The 23,856-nt window shown below is 41.6% G+C and overlaps 1 protein-coding gene and 1 long non-coding RNA gene across 2 annotated transcripts; one reads left to right on the top strand and one right to left on the bottom strand.

Annotated features, from left to right (window-relative positions):
• The first annotated feature begins 903 nt into the window (after positions 1-903).
• Positions 904-20,137, top strand: LOC124254247 (dual specificity mitogen-activated protein kinase kinase 5-like). The gene is made up of 21 exons (XM_046688159.1): positions 904-1,059; positions 3,374-3,526; positions 5,125-5,173; positions 5,947-6,014; positions 6,714-6,783; positions 8,164-8,204; positions 8,670-8,860; positions 9,068-9,187; positions 10,088-10,127; positions 10,392-10,460; positions 13,029-13,110; positions 14,339-14,449; positions 14,673-14,746; positions 15,304-15,354; positions 15,725-15,796; positions 16,562-16,591; positions 16,963-16,980; positions 17,483-17,515; positions 17,708-17,769; positions 18,444-18,489; positions 19,376-20,137. The coding sequence occupies exons 2-21, from the start codon at positions 3,428-3,430 to the stop codon at positions 19,478-19,480; spliced, it is 1,431 nt and encodes a 476-aa protein (XP_046544115.1). The 5' UTR covers positions 904-1,059; positions 3,374-3,427; the 3' UTR covers positions 19,481-20,137.
• A 1,473-nt stretch (positions 20,138-21,610) lies between these two features.
• Positions 21,611-22,091, bottom strand: LOC124254241. Its single transcript, XR_006892426.1, has 3 exons — positions 21,971-22,091; positions 21,818-21,901; positions 21,611-21,657 (listed from the first exon to the last, which is right to left on the bottom strand). It is a non-coding gene; the product is annotated as an uncharacterized LOC124254241 (long non-coding RNA).
• Between the last annotated feature and the right edge of the window lie 1,765 nt (positions 22,092-23,856).

Genomic DNA, 23,856 nt, shown 5'->3' with positions numbered 1-23,856 from the left:
AATTTTGTAAACATAATTTTCCACGAGTTTCGTAGAGGTCAGATGGCACATTTGCTCGAGTGTAATAATTTCGTTATTATCCATTTTATTCATGTACATTTGTGCAGTAAAACACGGTAAGCAATTGTGACGTTCCCCTTCACTGACGTCACGTTCAATTGTATAATGACGTCACAGACGACGAAATACAGAAACAATGGTTGCTGGGCAAAAGTGATATGGGCACATATGCACATGTAATATATTTCATTACTCACCCGTTTAAGATATCACTGTTTAATCATTTTAAACATTGTGTAATAACATCGCGTGATGCCGTACGTATGACGTCAAAGTGATTTACAGTTATGACGTCACAATGCTAATACCTCTGTCACAATAGTATTAGACCTTGCTTGACTCGAGGAAAGCTGAGAGTAATCACACTCGTAGAATTCTCAGGAAAGTACTTTGCTCGGTATTATTTTGCTAATGTTGGGTGAGTAATAAATTAAAATGGTGAAACATAACCAGACGAAATTCACACACGTTGTGAATGGAAGAGTTATTTTCCCAATCCATATACAATCTTACAACTTGGTTCCCATGCAATTAACATCCCCTACTTTTTTATAGTATAGATTGATCGACATAATGCAGAGGATATTGACTGTTAGACACAGTGCAGATTAATCGCTACACATACAAATAGTAGTTTGAAGAATAAGGAATCTTTGCTGCCTGAATGACCTTTTGTTATTTTCTCATTTCTCTTACGCCGACCAACAAGAAAGGTACGATCACGCGCTGCTAAAACCAGCCTTTGGTAGAGTGAGCGCTGTGTTTGTGGCGCGTATCAACAGTGGACCCAGTTGAAATGAACGGGTCTCGCGAATTGTCACATTTCGTGAGAATTTTCGAGATGTTAGTAAACCAATATGGCCGCGCCCATAGGAAAGTGCGAAACAAACATCACAGACATCCTGGCTTATCGGGGTTTCAATGAATAATATATTCACGGATCTTGAACATTCTATCAGATTATTAAAGAGGAAATATACGCCGAAATATATACAAACTGTGAGTATTTGCTCAAACTGATTTCTTAAAATATTTTCTAAGAAGATTAAGGATAGCACCCATCGGCATCTTAGCGTAAAGTAATAAACCAATATGAGTACGAATCTATAAATACAAATAAGGATACAGGTGTTAGTACCACTGTCAGTACAGAAACGGTGTTCTTTTCTCCAGTCAGCGTACCGACTAATATATACTACTCAAAACAAGTTAAGGGTCATGCGATGTCATCATGTAATGTTATTGATGAGGCTGATTGCATTATGTTTAAATAAATTTTACATTCCGTGTATGGCAGTTTATTCAAAACCAATGCAGAACCTGGATAAAGGCTGCAGATAACCGTGGTGCCAATAGTCATCATGTGGTAGGGTGTTAAAAAATGAACAAATTGAAACATTGAGTGCTTCACAGAAGCGCCACCACTGTGCGTGTGAAAGATGATGTTTCATCACGAACAACATGTGCACGCGTTCTTCGTAGGATTAGTGCTGTGCATGCTTATTTTCCCTATAAAACTTGTAATTCGTCTTGTTATTGTCACTTGATCATTCAACTATGGCAAGGCGTCAACTGAGCATGACAGACGGAGGAAGAGCTCTTTGCATGGCTTCAAGATGACACCTAACATCAACGCAGTGTGGCTCAGAGACTAAATGTGAGTCAGATGTCATTGGAAAGTTATGGTACCGGTTTAGGTGTCGCTGGAACGCTGACTATTCGGGCACCTCCATCAACAACTCCTAGAGAAGATCGATACTTGACAAATATGGCTCTCCCAGCAGATACCAGACCAACTGAGAACTGCCACAAGTACCCTGGTATCTGATCAGACTGTCAGGAACCGACTGGCGAGGAACAATCTTAGAACTCACCAGCACCACCGCTTCCTTCAGCGACACCGACGGCAAGACATGACTGGTGTAGGCGCCATGTTCATTGGCAGCGTGCTCAGTTGGCACCTATCTCCAACGAGTCTAGGTTTACTCTACAGTTCATGATTGGCTTCCAGGAGGAGGGGTTTGGGGTGCGTTTTCCTTTCATCAAAGGACACCTCTCTATGTCGACCAAAATCGCTATATGACTGGCGTGGATCCATATTCCAAGGTGGCAATGCCCGACCACACCGTGCCATAGGAAACAACCGCAGAACTGGCCCAGTATCTCATTGCACAAGACAATACCCCAAGCCTTCTTCCAACGTGCTTACTGCACATCCGTTATTAGTCCAATGTTGGCGTTTGAATTTTCACTTCTGACAGTAGGTCACTTTGACATCAGCAATCACTGACATTCCTGCTGTTTTTGTCTCCGCTTTGGTTATCATGAAATGTTGGCTCGAGTTGTTATATGATCAGTTATTAATATTTGTAGTTATGGCCATTAAAAGTTTTGTTTTGAGTTTGTTGGAAGCAAACTACTCCCCAAGTTGTCTACTTGATCATTCACTAACCACTGTCACCTAGCCTCAGTATCACCAAGGAACACATTTAGAACTAAGCACAACAACCTATCATGAGGGCGATATCTGCCATAGGACACATGCCACTTAAACAGCAACCAGTTTTGTTAGTTTGTTGGAAGCAAACTTGGAACCTTCGGATTGTTAGCCCCGTAGATACTGATGAAGCTACATCCACATGGTTATTATCTGTGTACCAGCATTTGTCTTTTTCTTCATTTTGATTACAAAACTGGAGCCTAACAGATTTATTGCTAAAGATGTGTGCAGCATCAGTTAATATTCTCAATAAACACCATTCCTGTGGATAACAATGCAAGTTACTGTGTGTAAAAATATATATGTATATTAGATTCCATATGTAATCCTTAAGTTCATTTGAAAGCAAAATGTATAATATGTTTAAAATATAGGTGCATTCTTAAACTCATGCTTGCTATGAAATGTACCATCGTCACAATGTATAATAGACATCATGATGAGTATCTCTTGGTTTAATTTGTATACTGATTTTAAGTGGGTCCTACATGGCCTGTTTGGATTTCTATTTCAGTCCAAATATGGGACTCTTTGGCACATGGCAAATTTATCCGAGTCCAAACTATATTAACTTGGTTAGAGTGTATATAATTAGTTATACATGCTTAATCCATTTCATAACTCGGCGAAGCTTTATTATCTCTACTAAATATCTGACAGAGGCCCGCCATGGTCCAGTATTTGCCAACAGTGAACATTTTCCTGGAGCCAGCATAATTGTTGATGCTGTTCCACATTTGCTACAGACAGAGGAACAGCGTGATAGTGAGATATTTTACTTGTCATAATAAGTCGTTTTTTGTCTTGTCTTAGGTTCCTGCTGACATGTGACCAAGGTCACTCTCCTGTGAAGAACTGACCACCAACATGAACGTTCCGCCACTGACCATCCGCATCCGGAATGACCAGGATCAGGATATGGACTGGATGGTCCAGCCAGACGAAGTCACCTTCAGACAGACTCTGGTAGGCATTCATGGTGCCAGTGAATAATGAGGGGGACATCATGGCAACTTTAGAAATTTATTATGTTTTCACAAGAATCATATGCTTGAGAGCAAAGGGTAAAAGTGGTTACAAAATGTACCAAGCCTTGCTACAGAGCTGCCTTTTACCTAATGGTAAAAGTTTTGTTCACTTTGAAATGCAGCTGGTCCTTCCTGTGTTTTATAACAAGTCTTGTGCTTGGAGATATACGGTAGCATCAACTCCAGGTATTCATGGTCATTGACTTAGTGAATATTCATGTGGTTGCAGTAGTATCTTGACTGTAACACAGGCAAGGACCACTGACTTTCACATAAACAATAGTGGCACCCAGTCATTTTGACAGTGGAACAGTGATAGCCAAACTGATGCATACCTTGCCTACCCACTTTGCAAAGTTCCAGTTTTTATGACTTGATGTCAGTGCCTTATCATGCTAGCAGGTTGCCTATGTCTTTGATTCATGAAGTTGTGACTTATGTTTAGGGATTATCATGGTGACTGCTTGTCTATGTTAAGAGTTTTTAAAATGAGTAGTTTATAGGTTTGTATAATTTTGTAAATTTTCCAGCTGAAAGAAGAAGTTTGTGTGCTGTTGTTATCTACTCTGCCAAAGTCTCAAAATGCTATGGTGTCATATATGGAAAACACTTACCACCATAACAGTTTTGTGTGAATTGATAACATTAAACTGACCATTGTACATATATCCGATCCAACAATGTAATGACTAGAACTGTAGAAGTGTCATGCGTTTATCAGGGGTGAAAATAACTTTAAAATTGCTAGTGTACTCGGGTACAGTGGCACATGTAAAATCACTTGCCCTGATCATTTTTCCACTATACCGTCCATTTTCTTGTTGATTTTTTAAATAAACAACATAATTAACATTGGAAAGTCAACTGGACACCGGTACAGTGTGATATACAAATTTGCTTGCCCGACAGAAAAATTCACTGGACTCGGACGTTGGGCAATGGGTTATTTCCACCCCTGCTTATGCTCATTGCATGCTTGTTATAGATGCCAAGATGGTATATCCTTGTGTGTTTGACTGAAGAAAATCTGTATTTGACTTGCTGATGAATAGATACATATTTCATCAGAACAGATATATCTCATAAATGTTACATATGTGCTTCAATAAGCTTCAACCATTCCAGAATCATTTGCATTCAATGGCATTTATAGTCATAATATTCACATTATAGTGCATAATATTCACATCCATCTTAATTCTTAATAAGTTTGTCGTGAGTTTGGGATGTATTGCAGGGATGGAAATAGCCCATTGCCCGACGTCCGAGTCCAGTGCTTTCTTCTGTCGGGCAAGCAAATTTGTATATCACGCTGTACCAGTGTCCAGTTGACTTTCCAATGTTAATTATGTTGTTTATTTAAAAATGCAACAAGAAAACAGCTGGTATAGTGAAAAAATGATCAGGGCAAGTGATTTTACATGTGCCACTGTGCCGGAGTACTCTAGCAATTTTAAAGTTATTTCCACCCCCTGTAGTGCTTTGCATCTGGTGAACACTGCTTCAGCTGGTACATAATGTTACTTTATTTTCCAGGAAGTGATCTGCCAGGTGGTACACAGTGGAACAATAACAGCATTTGAGTGTAAGTCATCACAGAACTAAAGCTGTGACATTCATACTCCTGAAACATTTTATGCATGATTTTATAACACACAGAACTGTGAGGTGAGGTGAAATTGGGTTTAACGTCGTGCTTGAGAATATTTCGCTCATATGACGACGTGCATGCGTGTGTATGTGTATGTGCGGCTGCTTGTGCTAGCCCAGACTTAAGCTGGTTTTATAGTGCTAGCCCACTGAGATACCAATGCTGCAGTGAAGCATGAATACCCCACTCAGACACATTATACTGACTCCAAGCCGACCAGTCCTTGTTGTACCCATTAATGCCGAGCGCCAGGCAGGTACCAACAAGTACAATATTTTAACGTCTTTTGGTATGATGCGATCAGGCATCGAACCCGCGACCTTCCGTTCTCCCCGGGTGGACGCTCTAAACACTACACCACGGAGACGGTCCATGTGGAAGCCAGTGACAATGGATACATTAGAAGCCTGTGGGGTGTACAGAGCAGGAGTGATAGGACATGTTTATACAAGTATACAAGCAGTTGGGATTGGTTGATGAGGTCATCGTATGCCTCATCAACCAATCCTAACTGATACAAGAATCGCATCCAAATAAAGAAGTTGTTTATCCATAAAGTTTGTTCCTTATCTGATTCACCAACTTCTAAACATGCCACTCAAAGAAGTTTTCTGGAGGCAGTTGGCCATATCTCAGAATATGACTACCTTATTGTATTATCATTTTGGCACATCACACAATTTGAGCTTTGAGCTTTCTGTTGTCAGATGAAGACGAGGATGGGGATCACATCACAGTTCGCAGCGAGGAAGAAATGAAAGGCATGATTGACAATGTAAGATACTTTCAGGAGTGTGCTTAGCCACTTCCTTCTTCCTCTTCTGTGGTTTACTGTGTAGAGTTGCATGCCATTGACCTGCAAGAATCCTATCCTGACATATTTGTCTGTACTGTGGCCAAGCCTGTGGAGTCCATCAAACTGTTCAACATTTAGTACCTGTATCACTTTAGGCTTTCCTCAGTACCCAAGGGGCAGTGGGGTTGCCTAGTGGTTAAAGCGTTCGCTCGCCATGCCGAACCCCCGCGTTAAATTCCCCACATGGGTACAATGTGTGAAGCCCATTTCTGGTGTCCCCTGTCGTGATATTGCTGGAATATTGCTAAAAGCTGCGTGAAACTAAACTCACTCACTCACTCCTCAGTACCCGCTGTGATATAAGTGACATTCTGTCCAAGTCTGCTGGCGGGATACACTCATTAACTTCTGTTTTCTTGTTCAAATGTACAAATACCTCGTGTCTGTGATTTTGTCCCAGACCTGATCCTGATTAATCCAAAAGCCTATTGTCCAATCATCAAAGTGGCACAAGCAACAGATTAGTCTAACTGATCGTTGAATTTACTGAGAGAAAACAAGAAGTCTACACTTTCCTATTTAAACTATGTTTTAGGGCAGAGAAAGAATTTTTTGCAGTTCTTGCAAGTGCTGCCATGTTGTGTTAGGTGTGTGCAGTGCAGCCATATTTTGTTTCAGTATTTCCGTGAGATGAGTGAGGAGGACCGAGACCGGGGCCTCTTCCCACCTCTCATTATCTTCCCAAAACGTGAGTAATTATCCTGATACTATGCTCACATTGACTTCACCCTGCTACAGCTATACTTACATCAATATAATCCTGCTACACCTATACTTACATCAATATAATCCTGCTACAGCTATACTTACATCAACATAATCCTGCTACACCTATACTTACATCAACATAATCCTGCTACAGCTATACTTACATCAACATAATCCTACTAAACCTATACTTACATCAATATAATCCTGCTACACCTATACTTACATCAATATAATCCTGCTACAGCTATACTTACATCAACATAATCCTGCTACACCTATACTTACATCAACATAATCCTGCTACAGCTATACTTACATCAACATAATCCTACTAAACCTATACTTACATCAATATAATCCTGCTACACCTATACTTACATCAATATAATCCTGCTACAGCTATACTTACATCAACATAATCCTGCTACAGCTATACTTGCATCAATATAATCCTGCTACACCTATACTTACATCAACATAATCCTACTAAACCTATACTTACATCAACATCCTGCTACACCTATACTTACATCAACATCCTGCTACAGCTATACTTACATCAACATAATCCTGCTACACCTATACTTACATCAACATAATCCTGCTACAACATACTTACATCAACATAATCCTACTAAACCTATACTTACATCAATATAATCCTGCTACACCTATACTTACATCAACATCCTGCTACAGCTATACTTACATCAACATAATCCTGCTACACCTATACTTACATCAACATAATCCTGCTACACCTATACTTACATCAACATAATCCTACTAAACCTATACTTACATCAATATAATCCTGCTACACCTATACTTACATCAACATAATCCTGCTACACCTATACTTACATCAACATCCTGCTACACCTATACTTACATCAATATAATCCTGCTACAACTATACTTACATCAACATAATCCTACTAAACCTATACTTACATCAACATAATCCTACTAAACCTATACTTACATCAATATAATCCTGCTACACCTATACTTACATCAACATAATCCTACTAAACCTATACTTACATCAACATAATCCTACTAAACCTATACTTACATCAACATAATCCTGCTACACCTATACTTACATCAACATCCTGCTACAGCTATACTTACATCAACATAATCCTGCTACACCTATACTTACATCAACATCCTGCTACAGCTATACTTACATCAACATAATCCTGCTACACCTATACTTACATCAACAAAATATCCTGCTACATCCAACTAACATAAACTTTGTCCTGCTTCAACCATACTTACATTAGCAGTATACTGCTACAGTTAATCCACCATAATCATTATCAGAAGTTTTCACTGATTGTTGTAGTTGGGAAGACTGCCCAGAAGAGGAATCTGTTGGGCCTTAAGGTGAGTGTGTTGTGAGGAAGCGGTGGGGCCTTAAGGTGATAAGGTGAGTGTGTTGTGAGAAAGCTGTAGGGCCTTAAGGTGAGTGTGTTGTGAGGAAGCTGTTGGGCCTTAAGGTGATAAGGTGAGTGTGTTGTGAGAAAGCTGTTGGGCCTTAAGGTGAGTGTGTTGTGAGGAAGCGGTGGGGCCTTAAGGTGATAAGGTGAGTGTGTTGAGAGAAAGCTGTAGGGCCTTAAGGTGAGTGTGTTGTGAGAAAGCTGTGGGGCCTTAAGGTGATAAGGTGAGTGTGTTGAGAGAAAGCTGTAGGGCCTTCAGGGGAGTGTGTTGTCATCAGCAAAGCGATGACATGTTTGAGCATTTTCCATTTGTAGCTCTTTTTGTGAACACACAGTTATGATTTTCTTAGAATTGTGTGGATTAGGCCATCATCTTGATGTCCTCTCTGAAGTCCAGTGTGTGTTGATGCAGATACAACTCAATAAGTCGCCAGGCAGCCCCAGTCCAGTCGATCCAGAGGCTCCATCCATCGCAGACCTACCGGGCAACACACCTGTACAGATGGTTCCCACCAACTCCCCACCTCAGGGGCCAATTACTGTCACCCCACACACCTCCACACCCCTTCAACCTGGGCCACACCTGTCTCAGATGGCTGTGAGGTAAATCTTACATTAGTTTACACACCAAATTGTCCTCACAGGAGTAAGGATCAGTTATGCTAACTTACAGTTCTTTGCTTGAAGTATGAGTTTTCTGATTTAGATTGAACAATATGATATTTCAAACACAATGGTACACTAATAAATGAAAACTGAGCTCATTGAAATAGATATTCTTCTTGTGATTATTGTGTGTCATGACTTCAGCACGTCCACTGAGATGTCCCCGGCAGGCCTCCAACGTGTCCTCACTGATGGCCACATTACTGAAGACCAAATACAGACCATTGAGTGTCTTGGTGCTGGTGCTGGAGGGAGGGTTTACAGGTGAGTGTCGCAGAACAGATCATTGAGTATCTTAGTGAAGACAGTGGTCACATGGTACAGATCATTCAATATTTTGGTGGAGGCAGTGGTCACACAGTACCGACCATTGAGTATCTTAGTGGAGGCAGTGGTTACATGGTACCGACCACTGAACATATTGGTGGAGGCAGTGGTCACACCGTACTGACCATTGAACATATTGATGGAGGCAGTGGTCACACCGTACCGACCATTGAACATATTGATTGAGGCAGTGGTCATACCGTACTAACCATTGAATATATTGATGGAGGCAGTGGTCATACCGTACTAACCATTGAATATATTGATGGAGGCAGTGGTCATACCGTACTAACCATTGAATATATTGATGAAGGCAGTGGCCACACAATACCGTCCATTTAACATATTGATGGAGGCAGTGGTCACACCATACCGACCATTGAACATATTGATGGAGGCAGTGGTCACACCATACCGACCATTGAACATATTGATGGAGGCAGTGGTCACACCGTACCTACCATTGAACATATTGATGGAGGCAGTGGTCACACCATACCGACCACTGAACATATTGATGGAGGCAGTGGTCACACCGTACCTACCATTGAACATCTTGGTGGAGGCAGTGGTCTCACTGTACCGACCATTGAACATATTGATTGAGGCAGTGGTCACACCGTACCGACCATTGAACATCTTGGTGGAGGCAGTGGTCACACCGTACCCACCATTGAACATCTTGGTGGAGGCAGTGGTCACGTTGCCAGACAGTGTCTTTCTGCTGTAATGGAGAACACACATGACACACCATTTAGTATCTTGGACCCAAACAAAGACGGATAGTTTACTGACACTCATTTCACTGACAAGTAAACATTGGTTCTCTCCATTCAGGTCGGTGCATGTGCCCTCAGGGAAACAGATTGCTGTCAAGGTAGGTGGATGTTTCTGTTGGTGGATTAAATATTTTTCACATGCCTTATCTATTTAGAATATGTTATAGTGATAATTATTGTTATAAGAACACTTTGTTGATGTAGCACTATTATCCGGCAGCTCTAATACAGCCAGTTAATCGTGGTATCCTTGGTCGTAGTTCATGTGTGTCAGATTGGCTCTAAAAAGCAGAGTTTCTACAATTATTCATTCACCAAAGATGATGACAAACATGAGAGTCTGAGCTGTGTATAATTTTCAGGTGATACAGGTTGACATCTCTCCTGAAGTCCAGAAGCAGATCCTGTGTGAGCTGGATATCCTGTACAAGGTGGGGACCCTAGGGGGTGACTGAGGTGTCTATCCTATACATGCTGGGGAACCTGGGGATAACAGGTGGTTACTCCACACAAGGTGGGACCCTAGGGTGGTTACTCCACACAAGGTGGGGACCCTAGGGAGTGACTGAGGTGTCTATCCTATACAAGCTGGGGAACCTGGGGATAACAGGTGGTTACTCTGCACAAGGTGGGGACCCTAGGGGGTGACTGAGGTGTCTATCCTATACAAGCTGGGGAACCTGGGGATAACAGGTGGTTACTCCGCACAAGGTGGGGACCCTAGGGTGGTTACTCCACACAAGGTGGGGACCCTAGGGGGTGACTGAGGTGTCTATCCTATACAAGCTGGGGAACCTGGGGATAACAGGTGGTTACTCCACACAAGGTGGGGACCCTAGGGGGTGACTGAGGTGTCTATCCTATACAAGCTGGGGAACCTGGGGATAACAGGTGGTTACTCCACACAAGGTGGGGACCCTAGGGGGTAACTGAGGTGTCTATCCTATACAAGCTGGGGAACCTGGGGATAACAGGTGGTTACTCCACACAAGGTGAGGACCCTACGGTGGTTACTCCACACAAGGTGGGGACCCTAGGGAGTGACTGAGGAGTCTATCCTATACAAGCTGGGGAACCTAGGGGTAACAGGTGGTTACTCCACACAAGGTGGGGACCCTAGGGGGTGACTGAGGTGTCTATCCTATACAAGCTGGGGAACCTGGGGATAACAGGTGGTTACTCCACACAAGGTGGGGACCCTAGGGGGTGACAGAGGTGTCTATCCTATACAAGCTGGGGAACCTGGGGATAACAGGTGGTTACTCCACACAAGATGGGGACCCTAGGGTGGTTACTCCACACAAGGTGGGGACCCTAGGGGGTGACTGAGGTGTCTATCCTATACAAGCTGGGGAACCTGGGGATAACAGGTGGTTACTCCACACAAGGTGGGGACCCTAGGGTGGTTACTCCACACAAGGTGGGGACCCTAGGGGGTGACAGAGGTGTCTATCCTATACAAGCTGGGGAACCTGGGGATAACAGGTGGTTACTCCACACAAGGTGGGGACCCTAGGGGGTGACTGAGGTGTCTATCCTATACAAGCTGGGGAACCTAGGGGTAACAGGTGGTTACTCCACACAAGGTGGGGACCCTAGGGGGTGACTGAGGTGTCTATCCTATACAAGCTGGGGAACCTGGGGGTAACAGGTGGTTACTCCACACAAGGTGGGCAACCTAGGGGTAACTAACATTGCTACTCTAAACGGGGTGGATTCCCAATACAAGGTGGGGAACTGAACCTAAAGCACCTGTTGGGATGGCTGCCTTGTGCAAGGTAGGACCAAGTTGGCTGTCTTAGTGTCAGCCCTATACAAAGGGTAGAGACCCTTGATTTGGCTGGGTGGTTGCCCTATGCATGGTGGAAATTCTTGCTGTGGTCGAGCGGTTGCCCTATGCACACAGGAGACCCTTGGTGGTCCCATACACGATGGGGACCCTTAGTGTGGCTTAGTGGTTGCCCTATACATGGTGGTGACCCTTGGTGTGGCTGGGTGGTTGCCTGATGCACGGTGGGGACCCTAGGTGTGGCTGGGTGGTTGCTCTATACATGGTGGGGACCCTAGGTGTGCCTGGGTGGTTGGCCTATGCATGGTGTGGACCCTTGGTGTGACTGGGTGGTTGCTCTATACATGGTGGGGACCCTTGGTGTGGCTGGGTGGTTGCCCTAAACATGGTGGGGACCCTTGGTGTGGCTGGGTGGTTTCCTGATGCATGGTGGGGCCCTTGGTGTGGCAGGTGGTTGCCCCATGCATGGTGGCTGGGTGGTTGCCCCTTGGTGTGGACCCCTTGGGTGGTGGTTGCCCTATGCATGGTGGGGACCCTTGGTGTGGCTGGGTGGTTGCCCTATGCATGGTGTGTGGACCCTTGGTGTGGCTGGGTGGTTGCCCTATGCACATGTTGGGACCCTTGGTGTGACTGGGTGGTTGCCCTATGCACGGTGGGGACCCTTGGTGTGACTGGGTGGTTGCCCTATGCACGGTGGGGACCCTTGGTGTGACTGGGTGGTTGCCCTATGCATGGTGAAGACCCTTGGTGTGGCTGGGTGGTTGCCCTATGCATGGTGGATACCCTTGGTGTGGCTGGGTGGTTGCCTTATACACATAGAAGACCCTTGGTGTGGTTGCCCTATACATGGTGGAGACCCTTGGTGTGGCTGGGTGGTGGCCATGTACATATTTGCTTATTTCATGGTACTTTTTAGTGTGTAATTAGTTGGTGTGGGGTCTGCCTTGTGTGGGTCCACCGTAAGATGAGTACATGTTTAATGACTATTGTACATCAACAATAGCAATACCTAATGATAAATGTTGTAGTTCACAAGGTGTGTCAACATAGTTTTACTTTGCAGATTCCAACAACTGCAGATTCATACAGTTTGTAACTCAGTTTTTGTGTATTGTTACCACAATGAATTGAACAAACTTAACAGTTAATCCTTAGAAGTCATACATTGCAGGATATGCACCATGCGCACTTTGTTTTCTTGTTTCAACAGTGCAATTCCCCAGCAATCATCGACTTCTATGGTGCCTTCTTTGTTGAAAACCGGATCTCAATGTGCACCCAGTACATGGATGGTATGCAAATTATTATACAAGATAACATTGGTATCCTATTTACAACTGACCGCCTCCGTGGTGTAGTGGTTAGAGCGTCCGCCCGGAGAGCGAAAGGCCCGCGGGTTTGATCCCGCACCGCCTCATACCAAAAGACGTTAAAATATGGTACTTGTTGGTCCCTTGGTGGCGATCGACATTAATTGGTACAACAAGGACTGGTCAGCTCGGAGTCAGTATAATGTGTCTGAGTGGGGTATTCTTGCTTCACTGCGGCATGGTATCTCAGTGGTCTAGAACTATAAAACCAGCTTAAGTCTGGGCTAGTACAAGCAGCCGCACATACAAATACACACGCATGCACGTCGTCGTATGAGCGAAATATTCTCAAGCACGACGTTAAACCTAATTTCACCTCACTTCACCTCACAGTTCTGTGTGTTATAAAATCATGCATAAAACTTTTCAGGAGTATGAATGTCACAGCTTTAGTTCTGTGATGACTTACACTCAAATGCTGTGATTGTTCCACTGTGTACCACCTGGCAGATCACTTCCTGGAAAATAAAGTAACATTATGTACCAGTGAAGCAGTGTTCACCAGATGCAAAGCAATACATCCCAAACTCATGACAAACTTATTAAGAATTAAGATGGATGTGAATATTATGCACTATAATGTGAATATTATGACTATAAATGCCATGCACGACGTAAAACCCAATTTCACCTCCCCTCGCCTATTTACAACTAAGTGAGCTCTAAATGATGTATATTCCACTGATCACTTGAGTTTTATGCAACTTTCTGATTCAAAGGTCTTATAACTGAAAGACTGACCTTCCTCAGTGTAGATCGGTTCCCAATTGCGCAGATCGATGCTCATGCTGTTGATCACTGGATTGTCTGGTCATCACCAAATAGAAACCTCTGGGTTAGCTGGAAAACCAAACCACTTGAGTAGTATTTTGAATTTATAACTACATCAAGTCTGTAGATATTACTGTAGATACTACCCATGAAATAGAGCAATTTGCATTCTCAGTGGATGATGATATCAATAACTTATAGTCAGTGAATATTGGTGAAAATACCAGAGCGGAAGTACTAAGTCCCCAATTTGTTCATCAATTTTCTTCAGAAGTATTAAGTGACCTTGGACTTTTCTACGTTGTACACAACTGTTTCATGTCAGTATACAGTCTACAGTATATGTGACAATCAGTTTGTGTATGTTGCTATGTTTCAGGTGGGTCGTTGGACCGTTACATGCCGGTTGTGGAACCCGTGCTGGGCAGGATGGCGGTGTGTATCCTGGAGGGCCTCATATACATGTGGAACCTGAAGATCCTTCACAGAGGTATGGTAACATCTCCACCTGGTGTCAGGGCAGAACAGCAGGGCAGAAACAAAACATGCCCACAAACATGGGTAAAGATTCTCAGGAGGGTCTTGTTTTTATCAAATGATATTCTACTGATTTGGGCTATGCCTAGGAAAAAATGACATAACCGTCACAGCATTAAATAAGAAAATTGAAACTGTGATCCTTAAATTCAGCAAACAATATTGCTTGGTTTCAGATATCAAGCCAAACAATGTTCTAGTCAACACTCAGGGGGAGGTCAAGCTGTGCGACTTTGGGGTCAGCACACAGGTCAGTTTCTGCATCACACACACTTATACACTGTTGTATTTGTGTTACAATGTTGTTTCAAGTTTTCCATAGTGTTACAGTGTTATATAATGTACCAGTGTACTGTTCCGATATTACCATTGTGTTGCTGTGTGATAGTACCATAGTGTTAAAGTGTTGCTATGTGATATTACCATAAAGTTACAATGTTGATGTGTAGTAATATCATGCTGTTACAGTGTTGTTATGTAGCATTACCATAGTGTTACAGTTTTTCTGTTTAGCATTACCTATGTGTTACAGTGTTGCTATAAACTATTACCATATTGTTACAGTGTTGCCATTAATTAAACTATAATGATCTCAAGCTGTAGTATCCCTAGCAATAAAGTGTTGTTCCATAATGTAACCATGGTGACACACGTCAGCAAATACATTCATGGTACCTCAACCACTGCACTTATCTGTTAGGTTTAGTGCCAAATACATAGGACATGTAAAGCACAGTGTGATAATGGTTCAGATGATTACCTTGTTGCCATAAACTGGTACGCTATGTAAATGATGTGATGTTTCAGCTGGTCAAGTCTATAGCCACGACCTTTGTGGGGACTAATGTGTACATGGCAGTAAGTACCTACATAAGGGGCATGGTGGGGATAGTTGGTAGACTACATTTAGGGCCTTTATGGCAGTCAATTTCGTAGTATGTAATTTTACAGAAAGCTTTAATAGATTGAGTTTCATGATTTTATTCAGTCAGTAAATGGTGGAACGTGTAGATATCTTAATATGTTAAATTCAAGTATATGCTTGATCAGAAACACTACCCTTTTTATAAATCTGATTAGCAGGCTGTTGTTAGTTATCAGTTTAAAATGTGAATATGAAATTTAACATTCCAGCGTCTTTGCTTGGTTGCACTCATAACAGCACTTTACCAAAAGTGTTTTATTGAAGATGGTGTATGTAGTTGCTATGATTACTCTCATGTTTCAGCCGGAGAGGCTCCAAGGGAGCCACTATGGGATCCCAGCGGAGGTGTGGAGCCTGGGCATCACCCTGTTTGAGGTAGGTCAGATGCACAAGACTTCTGATCTCATTGAACATTGAGTCAGGGAACCTGTGTAGTTTCCACCATGCTGTGTAGACGCATGAGCACTAGATAATAATAATAATGATAATAAGGCCACTTATATAACTCTGAACTTCAAGTGCATGAAAGGTAATGGACATTATTACCTTAGATAACCCAAGAAGCCTGCGAGGCTCTAGAAGGTTAATAGTCATATTACTTATCCCACCGGGTACCCATTATCTGCTGTGTGAACAGAGGCAATTTTAGCAAACTCACAGAAGACATTGTAGCTTGTTGTGTCCCCTTGCTCACATTCAGTATTATGCTTACTTTTAGAACATCTGTCTTCACATTCCTGACTGCTGTTGTTGATGCAGTTGCAGCCAGCAGCATCCTCACTGTCACTCTAGGTGTTGGCAATTACACTTCAAATTCTTCATACATTTTGTGAGGTTTTCTGGTTCCCTGTAACAGATGTGTTTTTACCAGAACATACTGTGATTGTGAGGAATGTTTCAGTTTGGATGGTGTTCAATAGACCCCGGGCCGGCAGGGTAGCCTGGTGGTTAAAGCGCTCATCACGCTGGTGGTGGTTCGATTCCCCACATGGGTACAATGTGTGAAGCCCATTTCTGATGTCACCCGCCGTGATATTGCTGGAATAGTGCTAAAAGCGGCGTTAAATACTCACTCACTCAATAGACCCCTGTGGGTCACATGAGGTTTACATAAATTGATCGATGTGATTTCTGTTGCAGCTGGCTACAGGAAAGATACCCTTTCAGTCGGTAAGTGTTGTGATGTTTGAGGATGAAAAGTAGAGCCATGCTGTTATTAAGAAACATGACTTACATTGTGTATCTAATTCAGCAAGTCTATGCAGCATACCTTTATATTTCAAACATGCCTCTTCAGATTCTAATGTGAGTGTTGTAGGGAATGTTTACATGTAGTATATCTGTTATGTTTGGCAGCTTTTGTCTGCATTATTTATTTGTTGAATCCTTAAAGCATCGGTAATGTAGTTTTTACCCACCGTTCAATTACAATTTGTTTACCAGTTTTGAGAATAGCCTACACTCTGTCAGCAAGATGTATTTGCCTCTATAATTTTGTTACCTGTATTGGTTAACTGCACAATTTATGTGTCAATTTTCAGTTTAATCCAGAAATGAAGGTAAGTAACATTGTCGTTTCTATCAGAGCAGCATATTTAGAAAATACTGTTTATTAGATTACTGGTTAGAATAGATCCCAAACAGCCTATACTCTTGTCCTGACAGGCAACAGAATTAATCAGGATGTTAAGCTTGGTGACATGGTAAATTGCATGTGGTGATTTCTCATATCAATCACTGGATTGTGTGGTCCTTGCTTGATGACAAGCCTCTCTCATATAGCTGGAATATAGTCTCTGAGCATACAGGGCTATGTAAATACACCAAACCACTCTTTTCTCTGTATGATGGCTATGAGTGAGTCTTCAGAGTGTATGATGTTTCATCTGGAAATAGAGGCTGTAACCTGGCCTGAAATTACTGGACAGATCACTGTCTTTTGATCTCCAGTGTCAGAACATAAAGTGATGATGAAATAATCCAAACCCTTGATCTTGCGGCCAAATCCTGAATTCATCTGATTATGTGCATGTTTCTATTCCATTCTCCTGTGTATTTCAGCCCTTTGAACTGATGCAGTGTATTATAGAGGAGGTGAGTATATATAGAAGACAACAGACAAATAGTAATTGCTGATGTAATGTCTTGATCAATGTGGTTAGTGGATCTGTAAATCACCTCCATAACAGTAACTACATTCAGAGAGAAGGTAGTCTGACAACAAAAGTCTTTTAGAAAACAGCCACAGTTAATCTCTATTACTCCTTGTATGTTTTGTATTTCCAGACACCGTTGATGTTGTCACAAGAGTTCTTCACTCCCGAGTTTGTCGGCTTTGCAGCAAGCTGGTGAGTTTTGTTACATCCACAGTCCCTTCTCCTTGCATCACACCAGTTGCTATAGTAACCCTTAAACTCTCTTATTGCTGGAATATTGCTAAAAGCGGCGTAAAACCCAACTCTCTCACTCTACTCACTTAAACTCTCTTAATCGCAGGGGCGGTGGGGTAGCCTAGTGGTTAAAGTGTTGGCTCGTCACGCCGAAGACCTGGTTCAAATCCCAACATGGGTACAATGTGTGAAGCCCATTTCTGGTGTCCCCCGCCGTGATGTTGCTGGAATATGCTAAAAGCGGCGTAAAGCCAAACTCAGTCAGTCTTCAGTCTTAATCGCAGAAAACTTGGTTGTCACAATGTCCCATTAAGGAAGGGACATTGCTGATTGTGCATCAAACAATGACCATACAACACCTGGCCCAGTTCAGGGCTGTAGGGTACCCAGATGGTTAAAGCTTTCACTCATCATGATCGAGGGTCCTAAAGTATGCTATGTCATTAAGGGTAAATAAGAAAAGGGTGATCTGATTGCAAAAATAACACTATTGAAGTCAGTGAGAGGCCCATGGAGAAAGTGACCACTTCTGGATGACACTGCCACAGAGTACTCACCCCCAACTGTATCTGCTTGCTTTGTTTACTCCCACAGCCTTGATGTAACAGTTGTGATTGTTGTTTATTCTTCAGTATGTTGAGGGATCCAGCTCGCAGACTGACTCCATCAGAACTTGCAGTGAGTATTTTACCAGTCACAGAACATGGTGCTGAGAAACCAATAGCTCAGAGTATTATTCATACACATGATCCTGGCACACGTAGTAGAGGAGGAACAATGGGGATCCTAATGAGCAGATGGATCTTGATGGTCCTGAAAAATGTAAGGCAAATGCCAAGTGTTTTTAAGCACACTTAAGGGTCCCTCCAAGCCATCATGTGGTAGGAGCAGTCCTGCAGCCTTGACCAGTGGACTTGAACTTCAGATTGCAGAGGCAGATAAGTTGTGTTCCGGGTAAAATACCTTGAAAATTTCAAATTACACATTGAAAAATAATTGTTATGCGTATCTTATGCATTTGGGGTTAGATATGCAAAAAGTTTAAAACAAATGCTGCACGGAATATATTTATAAAACCGCTTGAATGAAAAGACATCGATTGCTATCAAGTTGTAATACCAGTTTAGGATTAGTGATTTTTATGAAATCATTTCCATTATATTTAAGTTGGTGTTGATTAGGTATGACATAAGGCAGAATATACCTGCTTAGTAAACTTACTTACTACTTAGGTGAGTAAAATGACTGAAATAAGCACATATTTGAAAGCAGTGGGTAACGGAAAATGAAATACCCACTAAAAAAATGCAGTGGGCACAGTACCCACATGAGCTAAATCTTATCTGAGCTCTGAGATAGTGTTTAACCTTGTCCTGACAGCCTTGCCCTGGGGTTTTCCCGCACCACTGGTTTATGGTCCTCTTTCATCAGTACTACTGCCCTATTATTGTTCAATGATAAGTCTTGTCGGTATTCTTAAATAGGTTTATATATCTGACGTGGATAAAATGGTGTGATTTCTGTTATTTCATAAAATCCAAAAGCGTGTAATGTTTGTTTGCAGAATCATCAGTTTGTACAACGCCATGCTGACAGTAATACAGTGATGATTGCCGAGTGGGTGCAGGGCTGCTTGCAGCAACGACAACAGCAGCATGCAGTGTCATAACATACTGTCTTCTGTAGGGGTAATCCTCTGCTTTGGAATCGATCACATTTACAGTTGGAACAACGTGTTTTCTGTCAAATGACCATCTCCAAAATGCCCAGACAATCAATCAGTCACTTCCATCTGTGTCATCTTGTACCAAGGAAAAAGATGTCTGTGATATGCCTAGTGATTGCTTGTGTTGTTGATGCCTGAGTCAACTTGATGGGTTTCCATGAAGAATGTGTCATTAGTTGTCTGTGTCTCACATTATAAAGATCTGTCATGTAAGAGCACTCTCTGTAGCACCAGCCTGTAGCAACATCAACATCAACATCAACATCAATATCAACATCAGCCTGTAACAGCCTGAGATGTACAAGATGGACATGTGTGTAGTGACTCATCACAAGCGTACTCCCAAGCGTGTATGTCTGTGATATGGGAATTGTGCGTCATGATCTCATGGTGTTTTAAAACAGTCCTGCTCTTGCACTAGTTATGAGACAACACTAGGACAAGCTGGTATTTATACATCAGGATGTGCAGGGTCATAAGACTGGTTTTCAGTACTGTATCGCCCTGGCAACTACCCGTGAAGGTCCGGGTTAGAATGTACCTTCAGTAACCCATGCTTGTGGTAAGAGGCAACTTACGGGATCGGATGGAATGGCTCGCTGGCTTGGTTGACACATGTCATCGGTTCCCAATTGCGCAGATCGATGCTCATGCTGATCACTGGATTGTCTGGTCTAGGCTCGATTATTTACAGACCGCCATCATATAGCTGGAATATTGTTGAGTGTGGCGTAAGACTACACTCACTCACTCACTCACCCTGGCAACAGTTGCAGTACACTTTGGTCAATGCAGCATCAGACACAGTGGTCAAAAACAGGGGCTGGTACTACCAACATGTACATGTCTTTTAGAAGTGATGTTTGCTCCAACCCCTTGTTTAGGGTAACGAAGCGTATCTTGGCCTTGACTGGTGTCACTAATTTGTGTTTGATACATACATGGTTGTTTTTCCTTCTCATGGCTGTCAACACCATTATAGGTTTTATCATACTGCTGTCCATTGCTCGAAAGGTTTCTCTTTTGAATAAGAGAAACTGTTTAACCTGTTTATAATTGTTGTGGAGGCACCATCTTGACAAGAATGAAAGAAATGTACTCCCATTTTGATAAAAGAAAACAGAGGAAGTTATTCGAACAGTGTCATTACATCAGTCCATCACAATATAACTCAAAAAGTCTAGTTTATCATGGGATAAAATACTGTCAGCACCTTGCATGTTTCTGCTAAGAAAACATTGTACAACATGATAGTGTTTTACCTGAGTAGCAGCTTTTGAAATGAGGTGTTTCTAAACCTGAGTAAAGACAGTTAGCAGTGTGAAAGAGGCAGGGAAATGTGTTGTGCAGCACGTGTTGGTGATTCAGGTCACACCCAGGCATCTCTATCTGAATGTTTAATGTAGCCAAAAGGGTTCAGGACTGAAAATACGTGAATGGGGTATGGTTTTATAGATTTAGAATGTTTTATATTCAAATTGTCCTTAACAATGACATATGGCTGCTGGCAGCTTTCTGCACAATGAATGTATATATTTCCATCAAATGTATGCTTTAATAGAAACAATTGTAATAAGACCATACAAATCCTATCCAGCTATTCAATATATTGGATGGTGGCTTACCTTTCTATTTGTATTGCTTTCTCTGTCAATGTAAATTCTACACATTCTTTGGATGTTTGGAATGCCAAATGTCTATATTTCCTCTCTAGTGGAACCAGCTTGAATGAAATTATCCGGTTGGATAAGAACTGTTCCAAAGACGTAATTAATGGTATTAAATATCTGCTCTTTTATAGGGCTGTAGCTACAGTCCGGTGTTTGTTGATACCAGCAGACACAGTGGGATACAGATTACAAACCACTCTGTAAACTATAGCTACAGTGTCTGCAAATGTTGGCACCAACAGACACAACAAGATACAGGAATTATACACCAGAGTGTATCACCTGTAAACTGTATTTACAGTTTCTGTAAATGTTGGCACCAACAGACACAACAAGATACAGGAATTATACACCAGAGTGTATCACCTGTAAACTGTATTTACAGTTTCAGTAAATGTTGGCACCAACAGACACAACAAGATACAGGAATTATACACCAGAGTGTATCACCTGTAAACTGTATTTACAGTTTCAGTAAATGTTGGCACCAACAGACACAACAAGATACAGGAATTATACAGAGTGTATCACCTGTAAACTGTATTTACAGTTTCAGTAAATGTTGGCACCAACAGACACAACAAGATATTTATACACCAGAGTGTATCACCTGTAAACTGTATTTACAGTTTCTGTAAATGTTGGCACCAACAGACACAACAAGATACAGGAATTATACACCAGAGTGTATCACCTGTAAACTGTATTTACAGTTTCAGTAAATGTTGGCACCAACAGACACAACAAGATACAAATTATACACCAGAGTGTATCACCTGTAAACTGTATTTACAGTTTCTGTAAATGTTGGCACCAACAGACACAACAAGATACAGGAATTATACACCAGAGTGTATCACCTGTAAACTGTATTTACAGTTTCACAAATGTTTCTGACACAACAAGATACAGGAATTATACACCAGAGTGTATCACCTGTAAACTGTATTTACAGCAAATGTTGGCACCAACAGACACAACAAGATACAGAATTATACAGGAGTGTATCACCTGTAAACTGTATGTTACAGTTTCTGTAAATGTTGACACCAACAGACACAACAAGATACAGGAATTATACACCAGAGTGTATGTTGGCACCAGACACAACCAGATGTTATACACTGTGTATCACCTGCAAACTATAGCTACAGTTTCTGTAAATGTTGGCACTAACAGACACAACAAGATACAGGAATTATACACCAGAGTGTATCACCTGTAAACTGTAGCTACAGTTTCTGTAAATGTTGGCGCTAACAGACACAACAAGATACAGGAATTATACACCAGAGTGTATCACCTGTAAACTGTAGCTACAGTTCCTCTGAATGTTGGCTCTGCAAGTTCATGCAGAAGTTTTATACATTGTAGGAACCAGCTGTAATTAATTTTATGTTATATTTTTATAGGTGAAAGATTTTATTATTTATCTTGCACAAATATATGTTTTACATACATCTATTTCCCTAATTATGGCATTGTTGAATTATCATTTCTTAGTGGCAATTTTATCTTCCCTGTTAAGGTATTGTATTCTATGTATCTGGAAAAGCTACTCCTTGGTTTAGTGTGGTACACCTCATAATAGTATGGCTGTTAATTTTTGCTTGTATCCTGCATGAGATTATGTACACCAAATCAGTGTTTTGTGTATGAACCAAGGTATGCTGAAGTGACAGTTCCACTGACTGTAGGCCTGTGTGTCTTCATTCCATTGTTAGTGTGATTATCATGTTCCTAACTGTATATTTTACTGAAATATATTCAAACTGTATAAATGGAAGTTGGTAATACACATTGGTTACTGTATTTACCACTGATTCGAACCACTAAGTATGTTTTCTTGGGCCAGTATTTCTCTAGTTGTTAGATGATGGATCTGCCTACTTATTTATCTTCAAAAAATAATATTCCAGATTTACACCTTTTTCCACCTTAACATCATACCCAATTATAGTGGGAATACCCAGTCTTTCAGAAAACATGTTGTGCTACATTTGATCAAAGAAATTTTTCACCAAATGGTTCAGTCGACAAGTCATAGTTCAGCTCATTTCACAACATATCTAGAGCTATGTCCTTCGTCCTGGACAGATGAATTTTGCAGAAATTAGCTTCCTTTTTTCCACTGAGAATGATGACACAAGAAGAAAGTTAGACAATTGAGCAAAAGATGGCCCCCACCTCATAGGTAATAACATTCTTTGATCCAGTTCAAGTTAAAAAAATAGAGTTCATGTTGAACTCATCATGTTTATAATATTTTTTCTTTTCTTACTTTGACAAACAAATCTGTTATACTAAGCAGGGCTCGATTTAAGAGATGTTAACCTACTTGCACCAGGTGCAACCTGAGATAAAAACCTAGTTGCACCAGCCAAATTCCAGTTGCACTGCTTTTATGGTAATATGTAATGAATGGAATATGCTATTGAATTATTTAGATGTTTTATTCAGAAGTTTACCCACTCAAAAATTGACCTGCACCTGGTGCAAGCTAGACTAATAACTACGTTGCACTTTGTAATATTGGCTAGCATCAGTGCAAGTAACAAAGCACTAAATCGAGCCCTGCGAAGCAAATAGAGAGTTGTGGCCTTATCATTATGTATGCATGCTGTGTGTATTAGAGACTATGTACATCTG

This window comes from Haliotis rubra, unplaced genomic scaffold, assembly GCF_003918875.1.
Source record: "Haliotis rubra isolate DU_JTF1 unplaced genomic scaffold, ASM391887v1 Scf115, whole genome shotgun sequence".
In the NCBI taxonomy this organism is placed as follows: domain Eukaryota; kingdom Metazoa; phylum Mollusca; class Gastropoda; order Lepetellida; family Haliotidae; genus Haliotis; species Haliotis rubra.
Note: the sequence above shows the minus strand (reverse complement) of the source record. Positions and strands in the feature narration are given on the sequence as shown.